Source organism: Schistocerca nitens, chromosome 9 (assembly GCF_023898315.1).
Source record: "Schistocerca nitens isolate TAMUIC-IGC-003100 chromosome 9, iqSchNite1.1, whole genome shotgun sequence".
NCBI lineage: Eukaryota > Metazoa > Arthropoda > Insecta > Orthoptera > Acrididae > Schistocerca > Schistocerca nitens.
The window spans coordinates 355,703,084-355,726,560 of NC_064622.1; the positions used below are offsets into that span (position 1 = coordinate 355,703,084).

General features: G+C 46.1%; 1 protein-coding gene across 1 annotated transcript in view; it reads left to right on the forward strand.

Annotated features, from left to right (window-relative positions):
• The window catches only part of LOC126203976 (serine/threonine-protein phosphatase alpha-2 isoform), a 57,766-nt gene that overhangs the window by 18,958 nt on the left and 15,331 nt on the right, over window positions 1-23,477 (forward strand). The window contains exons 2-3 of the mRNA XM_049938396.1: window positions 8,505-8,636; window positions 8,813-9,043. Coding sequence (XP_049794353.1) covers window positions 8,505-8,636; window positions 8,813-9,043 — 363 coding nt within the window. The remainder of the gene's footprint in view (window positions 1-8,504; window positions 8,637-8,812; window positions 9,044-23,477) is intronic.

The window sequence follows — 23,477 nt, forward strand, 5'->3', positions numbered from 1 at the left end:
TGTGTGTGTGTGTTTGTTTGTTTGTGTGTGTGTGTGTGTTTGTGTGTGTGTGTGTGTTTGTGTGTGTGTGTGTGTGTGTGTTTGTTTGTGTGTGTGTGTGTTTGTTTGTGTGTGTGTGTGTTTGTTTGTGTGTGTGTGTGTTTGTTTGTTTGTTTGTTTGTTTGTTTGTTTGTTTGTGTGTGTGTGTTTGTTTGTTTGTGTGTGTGTGTTTGTTTGTTTGTGTGTGTGTTTGTTTGTTTGTGTGTGTGTGTTTGTTTGTTTGTGTGTGTGTGTGTGTGTGTTTGTTTGTGTTTGTTTTTGTGTGTGTGTGTGTGTTTGTTTGTGTGTGTGTGTGTGTGTGTGTGTGTGTGTGTGTGTGTGTGTGTGTGTGTGTGTTTGTTTGTTTTTGTGTGTGTGTGTGTGTGTGTGTGTGTGTGTGTGTGTGTGTTTGTTTGTTTGTTTGTGTGTGTGTGTGTGTGTGTGTGTGTGTGTGTGTGTGTGTGTGTTTGTTTGTTTGTTTGTTTGTTTTTGTGTGTGTGTGTTTGTTTGTTTTTGTGTGTGTGTGTGTTTGTGTGTGTGGCTTCTCTCCATGCTCGCCAGATTGCCAGTCTTTCAAGAGAAAGTAAGAGCCAAGAGTAAAAGTCCCTTGGTTTGCTTATCTTATGCTGAGGCTTGCCAGAAATGACACTCCATCCATCATTGTCACTATATTCAACTTTTGTTATATCCTTTCTCCCTCCTCATTACCCCAGCTCCGTCCCCCTCTCCACTCCCGCTTCCCTGTGGTTCCCATGTTCTTCAGCACCCAACGATGATGACCCCCCCCCCCCCCCCCCTCCTCAGCGTGTCTCAGGCTGGAAGCCTGCTACCACAACTTTGCCATGAGAGGCACTGTCTGTGTGTGCCCTATGTGCTCTCTCTTTCGGTCTCAGAAATAGTGGAAGCCTGATCTCTCTCTGTGCCTTGCCCTTCTCATCCTCTGAAAGAAGAAGAAATTAAAGGCTCGGGACAAGGCCCTGGAAATTCCATTTCCCCCTCGCAACCAGTCTTACATCTTATTTATGTATGTTATACCATTCTCGTTGGTGCAACCACTGACAATGACATGACCTCCCCTCAGCTTCTTTGTCTAACCTAGATTCCCACAACACGCTAATCCAATGGAATTGCAACAGATGTGTCACCTACTGAAAATACAACTCCTTTCCTCTTATTCTGTGTTCTGTCTTGCTCTTCAAGAAACACTTATGTTATGACCTTTCTCCAAAGTTTTGTTGGAGCAGTTTATCTGAACTGTGCTCGCTGTTCGAATATCTCCATAAATAAATTGGCAACAGCTATTGTGTTAATTTCATTACTTCCCATTTTCGTCACATTTCATTTGCCTGTTACCTTTGATACATTTGTCCTGTATCTTTTTCTCATTTGCCTCAATTACCTTAACATTTTTGTTAAATGTTAATGACATACTTAATCATGTTCACACACAATGTGCTTAAAGTGAGTTGAAACTGCTAGAAAATGAATGCACTTAGTACATTTCTATGGAATGCTTCACCTTGCCAGGTAAAACCATTGATTAATGGAACAATAGTTACCTCTTTCACATAAAAGTTGGGGCTGTAGAGTCCATGTTAAAAGTAGTGTCCTGATATGTATACATCTATACTCTGCAAACCAGTGAGGTGCATGGCAGAGGGTATGTTGCACAATATCTGTTGGGAGTTCCTTCCCATTCCACTCAAATATGGAGTGCAGGAAGAATAATTGAATGCATCTGTGTGTGCAGTAACTATTCTAATCTTATCTTCACGATACCCATGTGAGTGATACATATGGGATTTTGTAGTATATTGCTAAAAGTCAACATTTAAAGCCAGTTCTTACCTTAAAACTTTCTTGGGATAGTATAAAACTGTCTTAGTCTTCCAGTTCAGTTCCTTCAGTATCTCTGTGACACTGACACTCCCCCATGGATTACACAAACATATGACCATTCATGCTGCCTTGTCCTATTTGATATGGGTCCACGTACTTGAACAGTATTCTAGAACTGGTCGCACGAGCAATTTGTAAACTCTCATTTGTAGATTGATTAACTTCCTCAGTATTGTACCACCTTCCTTACCCACGAGTGAGCTTATGTGATCATTCTATTTCATATCCCTATGAAGTGTTAAATCCAGGTATTTGTATGAGTTGGTTGATTCCAGCAGTGACTCATTGATATTATATTCAGGCAGTACTAAGATTTCATTTTGCGAAGTGCACAACTTTATATTTTTTAAACATCTAAAGCAAGTTGCCAGTCTTTACACCACTTTGGAACCTCATTGAGATCTTAATGGGTATTTAAGCAGCTTCTTTCAGATAGTACTTATTAGATAACTGCATCATCTGCATAGTGTCTCAGGTTACTATTTATATTGTCTTCATGGTCATTAATATAAATCGTGAACAACAAGGGTCCCACCACGTTTCCCTGTTAAACACCTGTAGTTACTTCAACTGACTCTCCCTCCAAGTTAACATGCTCCTTGCGAAAAAGTCTTCAGTCCAGTCTCAAATTTCACATGATATTTCATGATCATAATTTTGACCATAAGCTTAGTTTTGGTACCAATTCAAATGGTTTTCGAAAATCAAGAAATACTGCATCTACGTGACGGCTTTGATACAAAGCCTTTGTTGTGAAAGCTGTGGCAGTTAGCCATTGGAATTTTAATGCTCCCACATTTGAGAGGCATTTCTTTCGATCTTAATGCTGATCCTTCCAGGTTTCATACAGCTATTGGATGGAAAGTTGTGTAATCTAAACAACCTTTGTGTGCACTCCACAGTCAGCTACTTGAGTAGCAGCCTCTGATATGATGTCGTGTACACCTGACCTATTTAGGGGGACCCTACGGCATAAGTCCAGGAAGTTGCAGCCTATTTTGCCACATAACCTTCGAAGTATCTGGTTCAGTGCTTCCGCTTTATTTAGAACCAAAGTGTCGTGATCAATTCTGGGGATAATGCTACAGATTATGAGCTTCGTTGAAACTCCCATGTGCAAGGCTTGTCTTCTCAACCTTTTCTGCCAGTCATTGGAAAGTCCAAAGTATGACCTCAGTGTCCATATGACAGGCATTATTTGTTCCAATGTGTGCCACAATCTGCAGTTGGTTCCTTGTTCTCTCAATGGCTGCTGTAATAGCCTCTTAAACATGCTGAATGTAACCCCCAAGCATATACACTGAGTGCTCCTGGTGACCTTTCCTGTCCCTTGCTGTCATTTCCCTCGGGGTACCATCATTTATGGTATGTTTGAACTGCTGACAATTAATAGACCTTACGTTTTTGTTTGTCTGCTCTTGACACCAAACAAAACAGGTTTACCCAAAACAGGTGAACTGAGTCCCTCTGGCTGTTTCAGTGAGATGGTACTCCACTTGTTTAAGGGGATTGCTAAAACACCTCTAGTCTCCATCCACCCTGTACTGGATGCATTGACATGCCACATGCTATTAAGTGGATGAGTAATGGCAATTTCTGTGCTGTCCCCGGAGAAGAAAGGATCCACAGGAGAAGATAGTATTTGAGGTATCTCTGGTACAATTATCATAGTTACACGACTCTTGGGAGCTCTTTCAACACACCAGTTCCAGCAGCTGCCTATCATTTGACAGTAATCAGGATGATGTCCAGCTGCTTACAAATGTCAACTTTTCCCGTGTTTGAGAACAACATTCAAAGTGTGGCTGCATTTTGGCTGGTGGAATATACTATGAGACAATGAGCAAATAAGTTTGTCTGCTGATTATCTTTTAATCTGTTGAGTTAAAAAGTTACTAATTCCTTTACAAGAATTGAAGCAAATACACAGTTTTCTAAAATGTTTTAATGTTATTTACAGTTGTTAGCAAACTTTTTGATAAATGCAGAAAATATATATGGGGCTGCTGCTCTTAAAGGGAAAACTAGATATAACACAATATGTTAGAATATCTGCTACAGTAACTAAATCACAAATGCTGTTTTACAACAAACTGCTCATAAATTATGCAAATGACAGTGCTAGGTACCAAAAATTTTCAAAAATGCATGTTTGTGTTGCTATACAATATAATTCAGGGGGTGATGTATTCTGTGGCAGAACTGTGAACCACAAACACTGATTTGCTATGAAAAAGTTTCATATCCAAAATCTTCGGGCCAGTAACCTATGAAAATATAGTTTTGTGAGGTCCAGAAAATTCTCAAGTGAGCAATTTCTCATGAAATTGTGCTAGGAAATTAGAGAATGAGTGTTTTGAATGAGGCTAGACCCACTGTTCTCAAAAAATTTGAGCTCAATCAAGTTTAACTATATATTTGACAACAACACTAACAAGGGAACCTCCCCATCGCACCCCCCTCAGAATTAGTTATAAGTTGGCACAGCGGTTAGGCCTTGAAAAACAGAACACACATCAGTCGAGAAAACAGGAAGAAGTTGTATGGAACTATGAAAAAATAAGCAAAATATACAAACTAAGTAGTCCATGTGTAAGATAGGCAACATCCAGGTGGGTGTAAACACATGAGCGCCGTGGTTAACGTGTGCAGCTGCGGAGCGATGGGTCGTTGGTTCAAGTCTTCCCTCGGGAGAAAATTTTAATTTTTATTTTCAGACAATTATCAAAGTTCAGGCACTCACATATAATCATCTTCGCTCTCCAAAATTCCAGGACATGTTCAGATTTGCTCGGACATATGCAGGATTTGACGGTTTACACACGGAAAAATTTGAAAATGTTAAAACCATATGTTTTGACAGCACAGACAAAACTGTGCGACTGTGAAACTGATGCATTCATTTGTTGCAGTTTATGTGACACTTATGTTTTCATCACTTTTTTGGGAGTGATTATCACATCCACAAGAAAACCTAAATTGGGCAAGGTAGAAGAATCTTTTTACCCATTCACCAAGTGTACAAGTTAGGTGGGTCGACAACATATTCCTGTCATGTGAAGCACATGTCGTCACCAGTGTCGTATAGAATATATCAGACGTGTTTTCCTGTGGAGGAATCGGTTGACCTATGACCTTGCAATCAAATGTTTTCTGTTTCCATTGGACAGGCACGTCCTTTCGGCTGCTAATCGCACGGGTTTGCGGTGTGGTCGCAAAACACACACTAAACTTATTACAGTGAACAGAGACGTCAATGAACAAACGGACAGATCATAACTTTGCGAAAATAAAGAAAAATTTTCACTCTTGGGAAGATTTGAACCAGTGACCTCTCGTTCCGCAGTTGCACACGCTAACCACGGGACCACTGCGCTCCTGAATGCAGATTGTCCTAGACGTTGCCTATCTTGCACATGGACTATATATATTTTGCTTATTTTTTTCATAGTTCCACACAACTTCTTCCTGTTTTCTCGATTGATCTGTGTTCAGTTTTTCAAGGCCTATCCACTGTGCCAACTTAAAACTAAATCTGAGGGGGGTGCGATGGGGAGGTTCCCTTGTAAGAGTTCATTGCGACACTTACAAATGTTCGAAATTTCACAATGTATCACAATATAAACAGGTATTGATACAATCAGTGAAAGACTATGCAGAATTGACATGAAGAGTAAAATGTGTGAAAATAGAACATCAAATTGGCAAATGAATCTTGTACACATGGTCTCACGCAAAGGAAACCTTCAAAGTCTGCTGTTCATATATGAATAAACATGGGTATTGCATGAAGAACAACACTGCATTGTGAGTTTCTCAGTTAAAATTGCTGAAATGTGCAGCACCAATAAAGCACTTCTGCTTATTGCAGCTAACAATGCTGTTGGATGACATAGATGTGTAGTATCGTAAAAGTTTTTTCCACCTTATACATTGAATTAAGTCTTAAACTTCACATTCCACTTTTGTGCTAGGTGTATTCCCCCATTTGTACGAAAATAAGCATATAAGTGTGTTGTCTGGACTGAAACATTTGTGTGGTTTGGCCAGATTCCCGAATTACACACATTGTTTTCATGAAGTTTTACTGTGTAAAACACTAATGAGGAGTTTTTTAATACTTGTTCCATAGATTGTGAATACGACACTTCGTAATGATGTGGAACGTGTTGGTTAATAAAAGATGTCTGTACAAGATATTACATTACACAAAATATTGCATGACACTAATGTTTAAGTTTTTTTGCCCCCTTAATTTATATATAAAAATTCAGCCAATGAGTAGGAGTTGTTATGTAGAAATTCTTTTAATTTATTTTTAAATGTTAGTTGGCTGTCTGTCAGGCTTTTGATGCTGTTTGGTAGGTGACCAAAGACTTTTGTGGCAGCATAATTTACCCCTTTCTGTGCCAGTCAGATTTAACCCTGCATAGTGAAGATCATCCTTTCTTCTGGTGTTATAGCTATGCACACTGCTATTACCTTTGAACTGGGCTGGATTAAACATTCCACGTAGGAAAAATATATCTAAAAACAAAGATGATGTGACTTACCAAATGAAAGTGCTGGCAGGTCGACAGACACACAAACATACACACAAAATTCAAGCTTTCGCAACAAACTGTTGCCTCATCAGGAAAGAGGGAAGGAGAGGGAAAGACGAAAGGATGTGGGTTTTAAGGGAGAGGGTAAGGAGTCATTCCAATCCCGGGAGCGGAAAGACTTACCTTAGGGGGAAAAAAGGACGGGTATACACTCGCGTGCGTGCGTGCGCGCGCGCACACGCACACGCACACGCACATATACAGACACAAGCAGACACATTTAGAGACCAAATATGGTCTCTAAATATGTCTGTCTCTGTGTGTGCGTGTGCGAGTGTATACCCGTCCTTTTTTCCCCCTAAGGTAAGTCTTTCCGCTCCCGGGATTGGAATGACTCCTTACCCTCTCCCTTAAAACCCACATCCTTTCGTCTTTCCCTCTCCTTCCCTCTTTCCTGATGAGGCAACAGTTTGTTGCGAAAGCTTGAATTTTGTGTGTGTGTTTGTGTTTGTTTGTGCGTCTGTCGACCTGCCAGCACTTTCATTTGGTAAGTCACATCATCTGTGAGGTTACTGTGAGGATCCCTAGATCCTTAGATGTCTGCAGGATGAAACAGGTCTCTGGGATATATTAGTATGCTCCTACTCCTGTCGGTGACTATCCATAATGGATAACAACCATCCTCCTCCCTACCCAGAAGAGTCTAGTCAAGTTGTAAATTGCTACTGCATGTGACTGTACTTTTAAGTATTTGTGTGGTACCGAGTCAAATGCTTTTCTGTAGTCAACAAATACTACTGCAGCCATGTGATAACATCAGTCTGACTGTCATGATTTGTGAGAAAAGTGTTAGAGGCTTCATGAAGCTTAGGTTTAAAGTATGTTCAAAGATTCTACAGTGGGCGAATGTCAGTGTTATAGGTACCTCGATGTTTGTTAACAGACACATTAGTCTATTCATGTAGTACCATTTGAAGAAATGTTAAGTCATACTGTGTATGCCATGTCATTGCCAGTTTGGCAGTGAGTGCTGATCTGTTAGTTTTCCATAACTGGTGTATCTTACAGTGAAACTGAATTTATCATCATAAAATGCCATTATGACTACTGTTGAAAGCATAAAAGGAATGATGGCTAAAAGCCAAGTAGAAATATAAAAAAATCAAGGAAAAGGCATTTAAAAACAAAAATGTCCAAGAACTGCAAGGCAATTAAAATTTTGGGATACTAATCTTCGAATTTGTCTCCTATAAAATAACCCTCTGAAATTATTGAAAAATAAGCATTATTTAATATTCAAAATTTAATGGCTCAACTGCGGGAGTTCTTGTCAAAAATGAGTAATTATAGTTTAAAGGTTGTCAGTGCACAAAATACTAAGTTACCAAGGCAGGCACATGACCTTACACAGTGAATGTGTAGAAAATTTAGGTTGAACGAAGTGCATACATTGGCATAGAATAACTCGGGCATATACCATCAGTTCATCGTAGACAAATGTAAAATTGCAACATACATTCTAAGTGAAGAAATGTAAGTAGAGTGTAACCTTCAAATTTCAGTGCTAAATGCTAGAAAAAGCTTAACACACAGAAAAATTGCAATGATTGACTAAAATTAAAGTTTTAGTAAGTTACATGTCATTATACTCAAAACTTCCAAGGTGTCTCAAGTAATCAACAAATTTTTAGGAAGTCCAAAGTGTAAAAACACTCCATTCATGTGACTAGCTTCAGTCAAAACATAAAGCAAGTTATTTATTGTAAGTAATAAAAAATACTGTGTTGATATTATTCCTCCAGAACAATTTTTGTATCTGTTTTAATTCATAGAAACAGTAGTTTCTGTAAAAGCAACATATATTATTCTTAATAATATACTTTCTTAAACAAGAAGTCATAAACTCTGTATTTAGAAAAATGCATGATATTGTTCTTCAAAGTATGTTAAAACTGCTAATTTTATTCCATGCCCAGTTTGAAGATGCAATTTAAATGTAATACAACAAAGAATATTACTAGCATTTTTCATTTCTTTCTGCAGTGCGTGGTGCTCGTCCTGGCAAGAATGTACAGCTAACAGAAAGTGAAATAAGAGGTCTGTGTTTAAAATCACGAGAAATATTTCTTTCTCAACCAATTTTGCTGGAGTTAGAAGCACCACTTAAGATTTGCGGTGAGTGTGTTGGTATCTGAAGCATGAGTATTGTCTGTAGTCTACTCATGATGAATAGTTACTCTGATATTGCATTGATGTTTGAAATAAGTTGTCACCAAGACTGATAGATCTTTTCAAAAGATTTTTATGTGAAAATTTTGTAATTGTTGTTTACTAGTTATTTTTCATTGCAGGTGACATCCATGGTCAATATTATGATCTCCTCAGATTATTTGAATATGGTGGTTTCCCACCAGAATCTAATTACCTTTTCCTTGGGGATTATGTGGACAGAGGGAAGCAGTCTTTGGAAACAATCTGCCTTTTACTGGCTTATAAAATTAAATATCCAGAAAACTTTTTCCTGTTAAGAGGAAATCACGAGTGTGCCAGTATCAATAGGATATATGGATTTTATGATGAATGTGAGTTAAGACTATTGTATTTTGATGTCTAGTACACAATTCAAAATACATTTTGGTTTAAAGTATTATTTAAGTAACTTAAGATTTGAATTTACTACCGTAGTAGGTGAATTTCAGTAGTGTATTTATAGAACTGAGTGTGGACCATTGAAAATATGTTGAACAAAGCAGCAGTACTGAAATGAAAGTTCTCACATTTTCATTAAATGTATGGAATTATTGATGGTTAATGTCAAATTTCTGAACAAAAATCTTTCCAAAGTTACAGGTGGAACTGAGTTCTAGTAAGTTTGGAACAGACAACAATTCTGAAACAGACATAAAAATTTAATAATAAAGTTAAACCCTGTAATTTCAAAATTTTTAATATGCAAGGATCCTGATAGGAACAGGAAAAGTTATTAAAAAGTGCTGTGTAGTGTGCAAAGTGTTTATCCTTTTGGCTGTGGTGATAGTGGTTGAAATTCATTTCTTCAAAACTGCCCTGCGCTTAATCTCATTGTACTGTTCTTGTACAGATGTATGAATTAGTGACCTTATCATCCACTTAAATGTTTTGTGGTTTATAAAGTATGACTTAGATCAACCAACACTACACACATGGCTTTTACAACTATGTAGGAAATGCTTGCAGAATCTATGTACTGAACTTAGTTTGCTCCACATTAGTTTCGACAGGGCTCACATCAAAGCAGGTAGAAGTTCATAAGACAACATAAAACTGTTAAAAGTGCAATAGCATTGGTTCTCACTACTTCCTCATTCAATACAGACACTCTTTCAATTATAAAAGTAAATGCTGAAATGGGATAAGTACAACCCTAATCTTCTTGTGGCACAGAAGACAATTAAGAGGGATTAAGTCATGAAAATGTTGGTCCTGTAGGTTAAATATCACTTTTATGACAGATGATACCAAAGAAGTTCAGAAACAGTCAAAGGCTAAAAATGAAGACTTCAAAGTATATTACTGTATTTCAAAAATCTGGATTCATTTGTGCTTTAATCATATGTAACTGCATTTTCTTGTTAATACGCTGTAAGTTGGGCACCTTGACTAGCATAACCATACATTTTGTTGCCTAAATTACAGGTCTCAGTATCTAAGATTGTGTCCAAAAGCTGCACATCTGAATCAGTTAAAATTGTTAGTGCCCATACATGACTCAATGTGTACCAAACATTTGCCCGAGTATGGTGCTGTTTGTGTTTGTCAAGCATAATCGTGTCTGATGTTTGCAAGAAATTTTTACTGCAGAAAGTTTGATAAGATGGTGGGCATTTGCTTGTGTCAATGTTTCACCGCATATGTTTAATTTCATGAGTTTCGACAACTTTGGAAACTACAATCAAGAATAAAAAAGAAATAGCACTGGCAGTTACCAAAATAGCACCCCCACCCCAAGTGGGCTTACCACTCTTTGGCGGGCTCGTGCTCGACTACCATGGGTCCCCAGCCTTGACAGCATTTCTTCCTTTCCATGCTGAGTGTCTATTTTCATGTTATTCTTGTTCCCCTACCTAGGGGAACATGTCTGGGGTGTTATTGGGAATGTTCTGCATTGTCTCACTGATGTAAGAACAGGTTCACCATTGTTTTTCACTCCCTTTTCTGTTCTTTGTTACCCTTATCTCGTTTCTTTGCTTCTGCGTTTCTCTTTTTCTTCTTTCTCCCTGTGTCCTCCTGAAGGCTGGCCCATGTCTGACGCATAACAGGTGACTGGTAACGTGTAATTCCCACCACGGGGTCCAAAGGGTTCTCATGTACCCCCTGGTACAGGCCAGCACAGAGAGGGGTGCTTGCATGAGCTGTAATCTTCCCAAGTTGCCAATTGGTCCCTTTTGTCAGGTGGTCGGGAGGTGTGACCTGAGGTGTGAAGTCACCTCAGGCAGGTGCGCCCCCTTGTGAAGGGGACCCCCAGTTGGAAAGAGCGCGCCATCGGAGACACCGGCAATCACGGAGGATTTTCTCTCAATTAGTCAACCATCTTTCCAATAAACATTACGAAGTGTAAACATGAGGCCAATGATTCAAAGACCCTTGCCACTGCACCAAGTTTCCTTGTGGTCTTAAGTACTGAAGATGGTCAGTTCTTCACCACATTAAATCCGTTTATTATATTGCCTAGTTGATGCAATTGCCGGCCCTGTGAAGTACTGCTGTCTTTCATGGAAAGGCACTTTGCTTTTGGAGACAACTTCTGATTCTCAAGCACAGCAGCAGCTTGCTGCCTCACTTCTCCACGGCTACCCTGTTCACCCCCCTGCGGGTCCGGGGTAAGAATAGGCCCGAGGTATTCCTGCCTGTCGTAAGAGGCGATTAAAAGGAGTTCCAACCGTTTCGGCCTTCCATGTGATGGTCCCCCTTGGGGTTTGACCTCCATTTTTCAAAATTCTACAGAAGTAAGAGCCTTTTGGGGAAGGACACCTTACGTGGTGTACCACTGGTCCTCAGTGCACTAAGACCTTGGCACTTGGCATTGTAACGGTGTTGTCACCATACCCACTATTCCTCAAATTGGGCCTAAACGCCTGATGGGTTGTACAAGTTACGCCCATAGTGCGTCCCCATCTGCACCTACGATCATGATGGACTTTCCATGGCACCAGAAATCCAGCACGGTAGCCAGCCCGTTGTGGTGGGGTCGTCATGTACCCTCTAGGTTGTAGCCCCCTGACAACACAGGGATCGTACTGCCAATACTTGAGCTGCACCCTCCCCACGTCGGCCAAGGAGTAGATGCCCGTCTCCTTGGGGCATCAGGACTCACGGCAACGGTCATCCTGCCAGGTGGCCCTTGCTGAGGCTGGGTGGTGCCCGTGGGGAGAGCCCCTGGTTGGAGTGTGTGGTATCGGGGCGGACGTTTCGCAGATGAAACGTCAACACGTATCAGGTCGCTCTGCGGCAGAGTCTTTCAAACGGAAAGGTACTGTCTCTAGTTCTGGTTCTCCTGCCCTTTCCCCCTTGGCCACTCCCTGGGAGGAGGGACAGGCCCGTCGGCTTGGGGCGAAGTACTTCCCCCGCTATTTGGTCTGTTCTCGAACCGATGGGGGGACGTTCGCCACCTCCAAGCACATGTTTTGTTCAGCACATTGAGGACATCTTCGGGGAAATGGAGGCTCTCAGTAAGATGCGTTCGGGGTCCGTTCTTATAAAGACCACCTCCGCCACACAGTCGGCGGCGCTCCAGGCGTGCGACCGCCTAGGGGATAGCCCAGTGTCCATTGTCCCGCATCTGGCACTAAATAGGACCCAGGGGGTTATTTTTCATCGGGACCTCCTGCTGCAATCTGATGAGGAGCTCAGGGCCAACCTGGAGCACCGAGGCGTGCATTTCGTCCGGCGAGTCCAGCGCGGCTCCAAAGACCGTCGCATCGACACTGGGGCCTTTATCCTCGCCTTCGAGGGGGACGTTCTCCCAGAGAAGGTAAAGGTGATGTGCTACCGGTGCGACGTGCGACCTTACGTCCCGCCTCCTATGCGCTGTGTTCGGTGTTTGCGCTTTGGGCACATGTCATCACGGTGTGAGGCTGAGCCCCTTTGTGGCAATTGTGGACGTCCTCTTCGTGAGGAACATACATGCACCCCACCACCTCGGTGCATTAATTGTCCTGGCGTCCACTCGCCTAGATCCTCAGACTGCCCCGCATATCAGAAGGAGAAGAAGATACAAGAACTCAAAACTTCGGATCGTCTCTCTTATTCTGAGGCCAGGAAGAAGTATGACCACCTCCATCCCGTGCCGTTGACCACTTCGTTTGCCTCAGTTGTGTCCCCTCCTTCCGCGGTATCCTCACCCCTATCCTGTCCCCCCTCCGCCTCCTCCCCCATCCGGGGTCTCTGCCTCCACCTCCCAAATCCCTCCCTTCCAAATCCTCCTCCCCCGTGGCCCCCGCCCCCTCTGCCCCAGGGGCCACCCCCCCCCCCTCCCCCTCGCCGCCGCCGCCTGAGAAGCGATCCTCTTCTCAGGTGTCCATTGGGGAAACGTTCCGGACCACAGCTTTCGAGGTCTGGCGTTCCAAAACGGACCCCGTGCGTGAGGACCTTATTCGGGTCCAGCCCACCACCCCTGTGCCTCCTCGGACTTCCAAGAAGGCCCCCAAGAAGTAGTCTCTATCCCCCTCTCCACCCCGGCGCGTTTCGTCTGACGCTCCATCCGTGAGTCGCTGCTCCCGGCCGTCCTCAGTTTCGCCGGGACGCTCTGCTGCCAGGCGCTCAGCTGGCCTCTCGTCGGCAAATGGTGCTGCCCCTCCTACACCACCAGGGACAGCGGCCGCAGCTGGCGACGACTCGATGGAACAGGATCCGCCTCCCGCCGGTTGTAGCGTTGTTCCCTCGAAACCTGGCCCTCCGCGGGCATCGAGGTGACCAGCTTTTCCCCCGTCTCGTTCCCCCTCTTTTTTGACTAGCGATGGCCTTGTTACATTGGACCATAAGAGGTATTCGATCTAATCGGGAGGAATTACAACTGCTCCTCCGCCTGCACTGTCCGCTCGTCCTTGGTCTCCAGGAAACCAAGTTGCGCCCGACTGACCGTATTGCCTTTACCCACTATACCTCGGAGCGGTATGACCTCACCCCTGTGGACGGTATCCCAGCTCATGGTGGGGTCATGTTGCTCGTTCGGGACGATGTCTATTACCATCCCATCCCACTGACCACCCCACTCCAAGCAATAGCTGTCCGTATTACTCTTTCTGCTTTTACTTTTTCAGTTTGTATCATCTACACTCCATCGTCATCCGCTGTTAGTCGGGCTGACATGATGCACCTGATTGTTCAGCTTCCCCCGCCGTTTTTATTGTTTGGTGACTTCAATGCCCATCATCCCCTTTGGGGCTCTCCTGCATCCTGTCAGAGAGGCTCCCTCTTGGTGGATGTTGTCAACCATCTCAATCTTGTCTGCCTCAATACTGGCGCCCCGACTTCCCTCTCGGACTCTACTCATACCTACTCCCACTTGGACCTCTCGATCTGTTCTACCACTCTTGCCCGTCGGTTCGAGTGGTATGTCCTTTCTGACACCTATTCGAGCGACCACTTCCCCTGTGTCGTTAGTCTCCTGCACCACACCCCATCCCCACGTCCTTCGAGCTGGAACATACCGAAAGCTGACTGGGGACTTTACTCCTCCCTGGCGACCTTTCCGGACCACGATTTTCTCAGTTGTGACAGTCAGGTCGAATACCTCACGGCTGTTATCATCAATGCTGCCGAATGTTCCATTCCTCATACTACCTCTTCTTCACGTCGCGTTTCCGTCCCCTGGTGGAACGAGGCTTGTAGAGACTCTATCCGTGCTCGACGATGTGCTTTACGCACCTTTCGCCGCCATCCTACGTTGGCGAATTGTATTGGATACAAACAACTCCGAGCGCAATGCCGTAGTCATCAAAGACAGCAAAAAAGCTTGTTGGGCCTCTTTCACAAGCTCCTTTAACAGTTTTACTCCCTCTTCTGTCGTATGGGGTGGCCTGCGCCGGCTGTCGGGCATTAACGCCCACTCCTCGGTACCTGGCCTGACCTCAGGTAATGAGGTCCTCGTTGATTCTGTGGCTGTCTCCAACGCCTTCGGCCGGTTTTTCGCGGAGGTTTCAAGCTCCGCCCATTACCACCCTGCCTTCCTTCCCAGGAAAGAGGCAGAAGGGGCTCGGCGACCTTCCTTCCACTCGCTGAATCTGGAAACTTATAATGCCCCCTTTACTATGCGGGAACTCGAACGTGCGCTTGCACTGTCCCGGTCCTCTGCTCCGGGGCCAGATGCCATTCACGTTCAGATGCTGGCACACCTTTCTCCGGGGGGCAAAAGCTTCCTTCTTCGTACCTACAATCACGTCTGGACCGAAGGTCAGGTCCCCATGCGTTTGCGTGACGCCGTCGTTGTTCCTATACCCAAACCCGGGAAGGATAGACACCTTCCTTCTAGTTACCGCCCCATTTCTCTTACAAGCTGTGTCTGTAAGGTGATGGAGCGCATGGTTCATGCTCGGTTAGTTTGTATTCTTGAATCTTGACGGCTACTTACCAATGTCCAATGCGGCTTTCGTTGCCGCCGCTCCGCTGTTGACCACCTTGTGACCTTGTCGACATTCATCATGAACAACTTTTTGCGAAGACGCCAAACGGTAGCCGTATTCTTCAATTTGGAGAAGGCTTATGATACCTGTTGGAGAGGAGGTATCCTCCGCACTATGCACAGGTGGGGCCTACGCGGTCGCCTACCCCTTTTTATTGATTCCTTTTTAACGGATCGAAAGTTTAGGGTACGTGTGGGTTCCGTATTGTCAGACGTCTTCGTCCAGGAGAACGGAGTGCCTCAGGGCTCCGTCTTGAGCGTAGCCCTTTTTGCCATAGCGATCAATCCAATTGTGGATTGCATTCCACCTAATGTCTCAGGCTCTCTCTTTGTCGATGACTTCGCGATCTACTGCAGTGTCCAGAGAACATGCCTCCTGGAGCGCTGCCTTCAGCGTTGTCTAGACAGCCTATACTCATGGAGCGTGGCAAATGGCTTCCGGTTCTCTGAAGAGAAGACGGTTTGCATCAACTTTTGGCAATATAAAGCGTTCCTTCCGCCATCCTTACATCTCGGTCCCGTTGTTCTCCCATTCGTGGAAACAACTAAGTTTCTAGGGCTCACGTTGGACAGGAAACTGTGTTGGTCTCCGCATGTCTCTTATTTGGCGGCCCGTTGTACACGTCCCCTTAATGTCCTCAGAGTTCTTAGTGGATCATCTTGGGGAGCGGATCGCACTTTTCTACTTCGCTTGTATCGGTCCATAGTCCGATCGAAGCTGGATTATGGGAGCTTCGTCTACTCGTCTGCTCGGCCATCCCTCTTACGCCGTCTCAACTCTATCCACCATCGGGGGTTAAGTCTTGCGACCGGAGCCTTCTACACTAGTCCTGTCGAGAGTCTTTATGCTGAAGCTGCCGAATTACCATTGACCTACCAGCGCGACGTACTGCTGTGTCGGTATGCCTGCCGGCTGTTGTCTATGCCCGACCACCCCTCTTATGAGTCCTTCTTCGCCTATTCTCTCGACCGTCAGTACGGGTTGTATGTGTCTGCCCTGCTGCCCCCCGGAGCCCGCTTCCGTCGCCTGCTTCGACAATTGGATTTTGCCCTCCCTACCACCTTCAGAGAGGGTGAGAGCCTGACACCACCTTGGCTCCAGGCTCCGGTTCATATTTATCTAGACCTCAGCTCACTCCTGAAGGAGGGTACTCAGGCTGCAGTGTATTGCTCACGGTTTGTCGAACTTCGTGCTCGACTTGCCGGTCACACCTTTATTTATACCGATGGCTCCAAAACTGTTGATGGTGTCGGCTGTGCCTTTGTCGTCGTGGCCGCCAACTTTAAATACCGGCTCCTTGACCAATGTTCCAGCTTTACGGCCGAGCTTTTTGCTCTCCATCAGACCGTTCAGTATGCCCGCCGCCACCGCCATTCATCGTATGTACTCTGCTCTGACTCACTCAGTGCTCTTCAGAGCCTTGGAGCTCCCTATCCGGTCCATCCCTTGGCTCAAAGGATACAGCAGTCCCTCCATTCTTTCGCTGATAATGGTTCTCCTGTCAGTTTTCTGTGGGTTCCCGGACATGTAGGAGTGCCTGGGAATGAGGCTGTAGATGCTGCAGCCAAGGCTGCAGTCCTCCTGCCTCGGCCAGCCTCCCATTGTGTCCCGTCATCTGACGTTCGTGGGGATGTTTGTAAGAGGTTTGTGTCGTTGTGGTGGGATGCTTGGTCATCACTCCAAGGAAACAAGCTCCGGGCAGTAAAACCGCTCCCAACTGCTTGGACAACCTCCTCCCGACCATCTCGGCGAGAGGAGGTCCTTCTGACCAGGTTGCGGATTGGGCATTGCCAGTTTAGCCACCGCTACCTGCTCTCCGGTGACCCAGCCCCGCAGTGCCCTTGTGGTCAGGCATTAACAGTGCGCCATGTTTTATTGTCGTGTCCCCGCTTTAGTCAATCTCGTGTTGTCCTGTCCCTGCCATCTACTTTACCGGATATTTTAGCTGATGACGCTCGAGCAGCTGCTCGTGTTCTGCATTTTATAACTTTGACTGGCTTGTCCAAAGACATCTAACCTTTTTACTTATTTTATCTACATCTTTGTTAGGTCTTTCTGGTGTCCCCCCTCCCCTTGAGTTTTACTAGATTCCCTGTGCTCTAACAGTGACTGAACGCTAATGACCTCAGTAGTTGAGCGCCCTTAAACCCCACAAAAAAAAACCCTGTTCACGTCGAGGCCCATAAAAATTTGAATTCTTCTAGTGATGTAATTTACAACAGGCTGCTCGAAAGTCTGAGGCCGAAATCCAACCTTATCTCTGATCAGGGTGTCCTTGCTGTCCATCTTCTAATGAAAAAGGTAGATTCCTTCTTAGTGCCCACCTGCACTCTGTTCCTCACCTTTGATTCAGTGGTGCTGTCGTCAAAGATCAAAGCAGGCTGTGAAATTATCAGTCAGGCCGTACATTCCGAACCCAATGCACTTCTACCAGTGTCATTGTTCCAACCACACGTTGTCTTGTTGACACCCGGCCAGATGTGTAACCTGTGTTAGGGATGTGCACAAGGACGATTGTCCACCACCTCCTCCCTGCTATGTCAACTGCAATGGCTACCATGCAGCTTCCTCTTTGGATTGCCCCATGTATCTTGATGAGTGGGCTGTCCAAGAGAACCCAGTCGCTCGCATGTTATTGGCTAGTCGTAAACCCTATGGTCTCCTGCCTGGCACCTATAGTTCTGTTCTTGGTACCCTCGCTCCATAACGGACATGGCCACGCAGACATGCAACCTCCAATTCAGCAGGTTGTGAAATTGCCCAGTGTCACAGTTGCATCACAATCAAACCGTCAGACTCTCGCCTCAAGGGGTGAAGCCACCAACTACTCAACTGATAGGCCGGAAAGGACAGTAGTAGTACTCCCATGAAGACTTACTCCGTCCCTCCAGCCAAACGTCAGTCTTCCTCTAACCAGAAAGGCTCAAAGTAGTCCACCAAATGCAAATGGTCTTCTCCTTCGCCAACTTGAACACTCTCTTCAATGGTGTCACCACATGATGCCTTAGCCTAGCCGGCCTCCATGTTGCTAGTGTGCACTGCCAACAGGTTTTGAGTGTTGGACTCCACAGACCAACTGCACAAGCAAGCTGATGCTCCTGTGGACCTCATGGAGTAGGATTCTCCTGCTTCTGCGTCCTGTAGAAGTGACTCTCACCTGGCACATCTCATCAAACACTCTCCTCCAATGGAATGTTCGTGGCCTTCGGTCCCACATAGGGTTTATGGCTGCTTTTAGCATCACAGCGTCCCCTTGTACTCTTGCCTTCTGGAAACAAAATTGCACCCTCACGACTGCTTTGAGCTTTCCCATTTCTTACCAGTTCGTTTTGACCTTCCCCTAGGTCAGCATTCCATCTCATAGGGGTGTGATGCTGCTCATATGTTATGCCATTCATAGTCAACCCATCTCCCTGACTACCCATCTTCAAGCTGTTGCAGTTCACCTTATCCTCCCCCACCTGATTTCTTCCCTCTGTACCATTTATGTCTGACATTTGATGTCACCAGGGCAGGCTTCCCCCAGTTTATTGGGCAGTTACCTCCCCCATTTTTGCTACTAAATGACTTCAATGCACTTCATCCCCGTTGAGGTTCTCCCAGGACCTTTCAGAGGTGCACTCTTGGCTGACCATTTTAACAACCTCTTCTGCCTTAACACTGGAGCATACACTTTCCTTTAAGACTCCTCTTATACCTATTCTTATTTGGACCTATCCTAATGCTCTGCCCATCTTGCCCATATTCTGACAAGGGAACCTCCCCATCGCACCCTCCTCAGATTTAGTTAGAAGTTGGCACAGTGGATAGGCCTTGAAAAACTGGACACAGACCAATCGAGAAAACAGGAAGAAGTTGTGTGGAACTATGAAAAAAATAATGCAAACTGAGTAGTCCATGCACAAGATAGGCAACATCAGGACAACATGAGCTCAGGAGTGCCGTGGTTAGCATCAGCAGCTGCGGAATGAGAGGTCCTAGGTTCAAGTTTTCCCTCGAGTAAAAATTTTATTTTCGTAAAGTTATGATCTGTCCGTTCATTGACGTCTCTGTTCACTGTAATAAGTTTAGTGTCTGTGTTTTGCGACCGCACCGCAAAACCGTGCGATTAGTACATGAAAGGACATGCCTCTTAAATGGGAACCGAAAACATTGGATCGCAAGGTCATAGGTCAACCGATTCCTCCACAGGAAAACACATCTGATATATTCTATATGACACTGGTGACGGCATGTGCGTCACATGACAGGAATATGTTGTCGACTCGCCTAACTTGTACACTTGGCGAATGGGTAAAAAGATTCTTCTACCTTGCCCGATTTAGGTTGTCTTGTGGCTGTGATAATCACTCCCAAAAAAGTGATGAAAACATAAGTTTGTCACATAAACTGCAACAAATGAATGCAACAGTTTGACAGTCGCACAGTTTTCCCTGTGCTCTGTCAAAACATATGTTTTAACGTTTTATAATTTTTTCTTGGGTAGACTGTCAAATCCTGCATATGTCCAAGCAAATCTGAACATCTCCTTGATATTTGGAGAGGGAAGTTGATTATGTGTGAGTGCCTGAACTTTGATAATTGACACCCGATCACGTAAACAATACTGCTCTGTGTACCTGGGTCACCTGCTGCCTCCGATTGAGCACCTGTGCTAGTGCTTTCTATTGCTGTGCCAATAAATGCTCAATGGCGACGACCGTGAAGCCCTATGACCCCACATCCTCGCAACGTATCAGGGCTCTGGCATTGTTTACACTGACGGTTCGATGGTTGCTGGTCGTGTCGGTTATGCGCTAACTCTAGGGGAACATTCCGAACAACGTTCCTTGCCGGCTGGCTGCAGCGTTTACACTGCTGAGCTGGTTGCCATCTTTAGAGCCGTAGAGTATATCCGTTCCTGCTCAGGTGAGTCCTTTGTTACCTGTAGCGATTCCCTGAGCGGTTTACGAGCTCTCAACCAGTGTGGTAGTGACCACTTTCCGATCTTTGTCACTGCCACAGCGTCAGTCTTCTCTGCGCCGTTGCAGGTGGGCTTTGAATAAGGCTGACTGGGACTTGTTTTCCTCCACTGCCGCTATTGAGCCTCTCTCTAGTGATGACATTGATGCGGTGGTTCAATCGGTCACCACCGGCATCGTTACTGCCGCCGAATCTGCCATTCCCTGTTCTTCTGGGTCCCCTCGGCAGATGACTGTGCCTTGGTGGTCGCTTGAGATCGCTGAAGCGATTAAAGATCGCCGGCGGGCGCTCCAGCGTCACAAGCGACATCCCTCCATAGACCACCTTGTCGCCTTCAAACGGCTGCGTGTGCAGGCCCGCCTCCTTATCCGCCAAGGCAAGGAGGAGTGCTGGGAGCGGTATGTGTCCACCATTGGCCTCCATGTGTCTCCATCACAGGTCTGGGCCAAGATCCGACTCCTCAATGGCTATCGGACCCCTGTCAGCGTCCCTGCACTCTCACTGAATGGAGCAGTTTGTACAGACTCTGATGAAATTGCCAGCAGCTTGGCAGAGCATTTTGCTCTTACCCACTGGCCTTCCGCTCCATTAAAGAGCGGATGGAACGTCGGAGCCTTCTTTTTCGCACCCACCATTCTGAATCCTACAATGCTCCATTCAGTGAGAGGGAATTTCACAGTGCCCTTGCCGCTTGCCCTGATTCCGCTCTTGGGCCAGATCGTATTCACTGTCAGATGCTGAAACACCTTTCAGTGGACTGCAAGCGACGCCTCCTCGACCTTTACAACCGTCTCTGGGTCGAGGGTGAGTTTCCGTCACAATGGCGGGAAAGCATTGTCATTCCAGTTTTGAAACCGGGCAACAGCCCTTTGGAGGTGGACAGCTACCGCCCCATTAGCCTCACCAACGTTCTTTGCAAGCTTCTCGAACGGATGGTGAGCCGGCGCTTGAATTGGGTACTGGAGTCTCGGGGCCTTCTGGCTCCGTTTCAGGGTGGGTTCCGTAAAGGACGCTCCGCCACTGACAATCTGGTGAGTCGGGAGTCGGCCGTCCGTACTGCCTTTGCCCACCGTCAGCACCTGGTCGCTGTCTTTTTCGACATGCGGAAGGCGTAAGATACGACATGGCGTCATAACATACTTTCTACCCTTCATGGATGGCGTCTTCGGGGCCCTCTGCCGATCTTTATCCGCAATTTTCTGTCGTATCATACCTTCCGCGTGCAAGTCGTGGCCTCTCATAGTTCCTCCCGAGTCCAGGAGAACGGGGTACCACAGGGATCTGTCCTCAGTGTCTGCCCGTTTCGCAAGGCGCAGTCTTGGGCTGTAGCGCATGGTTTTCAGTTTTCGGCTGCCAAGACCCGCGTTATGCATTTCTGCCGGCGCCGAACAGTCCATCCTGAGCTGCGGCTTTATCTTGCCGACGAACTCCTTGCTGTGGTGGAGACCCACAGGTTTTTGGGTGTAGTTTTCGAAGCCCGGCTGACTTGGCTGCCTCATATTCGGCAGCTTAAACAGGTGTGTTGGCGGCATCTAAATGCTCTGAGATGCTTGAGCCGCACCCGCTGGGGCGCCGACCGATCTACCCTGTTACGGCTCTACCAGGCGTTAATCCAATCCCGTCTGGATTATGGGAGCCTGGCTTATGGCTCAGCATCCCCATCTGCGTTACGGGTGCTGGACCCAATCCTCCACAGCGGGATACGCCTTGCCACTGGTGCTTTCCGTACCAGCCCTGTGGACAGCATACTAGTGGAGGCAGGTGTCCCTCCACTGCGGTTACGGTGCCAACGTTTGCTGGCCGCTTATGCTGCCCATGTTTTTAGCACGCCCGGGCATCCGCAAGTCTCCTGTTCCCGCAATTGGTCGTCCATCTGCCAGAACGTCGGCCGCGGTCAGGTTGTACGATCGCGGTCCGCGTCAAAGAGCTTCTCTCCGGGCTTAGGGTTTTCACTGTTCCACCTCCTTTTCGGACCACTTTGCGTACACCCCCATGGCGTGTTCCTCGCCCTTGCCTTCGGCTCGACTTGGCACAGGGCCCGAAGGACTCAGTCCCTCCAGAGGCCTTCCGCCACTGCTTCTTTCAATCCTCTCAACGTATCAGGGCTCTGGCATTGTTTACACTGACGGTTCGATGGTTGCTGGTCGTGTCGGTTATGCGCTAACTGTTGGGGAACATTCCGAACAACGTTCCTTGCTGGCTGGCTGCAGCGTTTACACTGCTGAGCTGGTCGCCATCTTTAGAGCCCTAGAGTATATCCGCTCCTGCTCAGGTGAGTCCTTTGTTACCTGTAGCGATTCCCTGAGTGGTTTACGAGCTCTCAACCAGTGTTTTCCTCGTTATCGTCTGGTGATGGCTATCCATGAGTCCCTGCATACTCTTGCGCGTTGCGGCCGCTCTGTGGTCTTCGTGTGGACCCCAGGCCATGTTGGGATACCCGGCAATGAGAATGTTGACCGCCTGGCGAAAGAGGTGACCAGTACACCATCTCTGGACAATGGCCTCCTGGAGACAGATTTGCGAGCATTCCTACGCAGCAAAATTCTGGACCTTTGGGACACTGAATGGCGCGCCCTGCCTTCACGAAACAAACTTCGGGCCATCAAGGAGGCTACCAGTGTGTGGAGCTCCTCCTTGCGGGTCTGTCGCAAAGAGTCTGTTGTCCTCTGCCGGCTGCACATTGGGCACACATGGATGACGCACGGCCACCTATTGCGACGTGAGGACCCACCTTTATGTCACTGCGGCTCCGTTTTGACAGTGGTCCACATTTTATTGGACTGTCCACTTTTAGCTGTGCTCAGGCAGTCGTTCGCACTGCCTGACACGCTCCCTGCCCTTTTAACAGATGACTCTGCTATGGCTGACTTAGTTTTACGTTTTATTCGGGCAGGGGGTTTTTATCATTTAATCTAAGTGTTTCTGTTTTATTTTATTGTTTTCTGTTGATTCTGGCCTTTGGCCTACAATTTTAAACTGATTTTTTAATGTGGTTCTAAGTGGTTGGCTTTTCCTTTTTTATTTCTATGGTCGGCCAACCACCGTCACACTGTGTGATTTTAGTTTGTTTTGTCTGGTCTTTGTCTAAGTTTCTCTTGTTCTGTGTCGTCTGTGATCTATTCTGTTAATCGTTTTTATTCTCTGTGGGTGTTTTCAGTATTTCGAAAAAGGGCCCGATGACCGTAGCAGTCTGGTCCCTTTAATCCCACAAACCAACCACTCTCTCTCACCATCTGTGTTCGCAAGGTGATGGAACATATGATTCTTGCTCTGCTGGTATGGTGGCTCTCCAATGATCTTTGTGTTGTCATCCGTCAGCAGGTGGTGTCAGTTTGGCATCACCACTGGTCCTCCCTTCATGGGAACAAGCTCCAGGTTGGAACTTCCTGGCAAA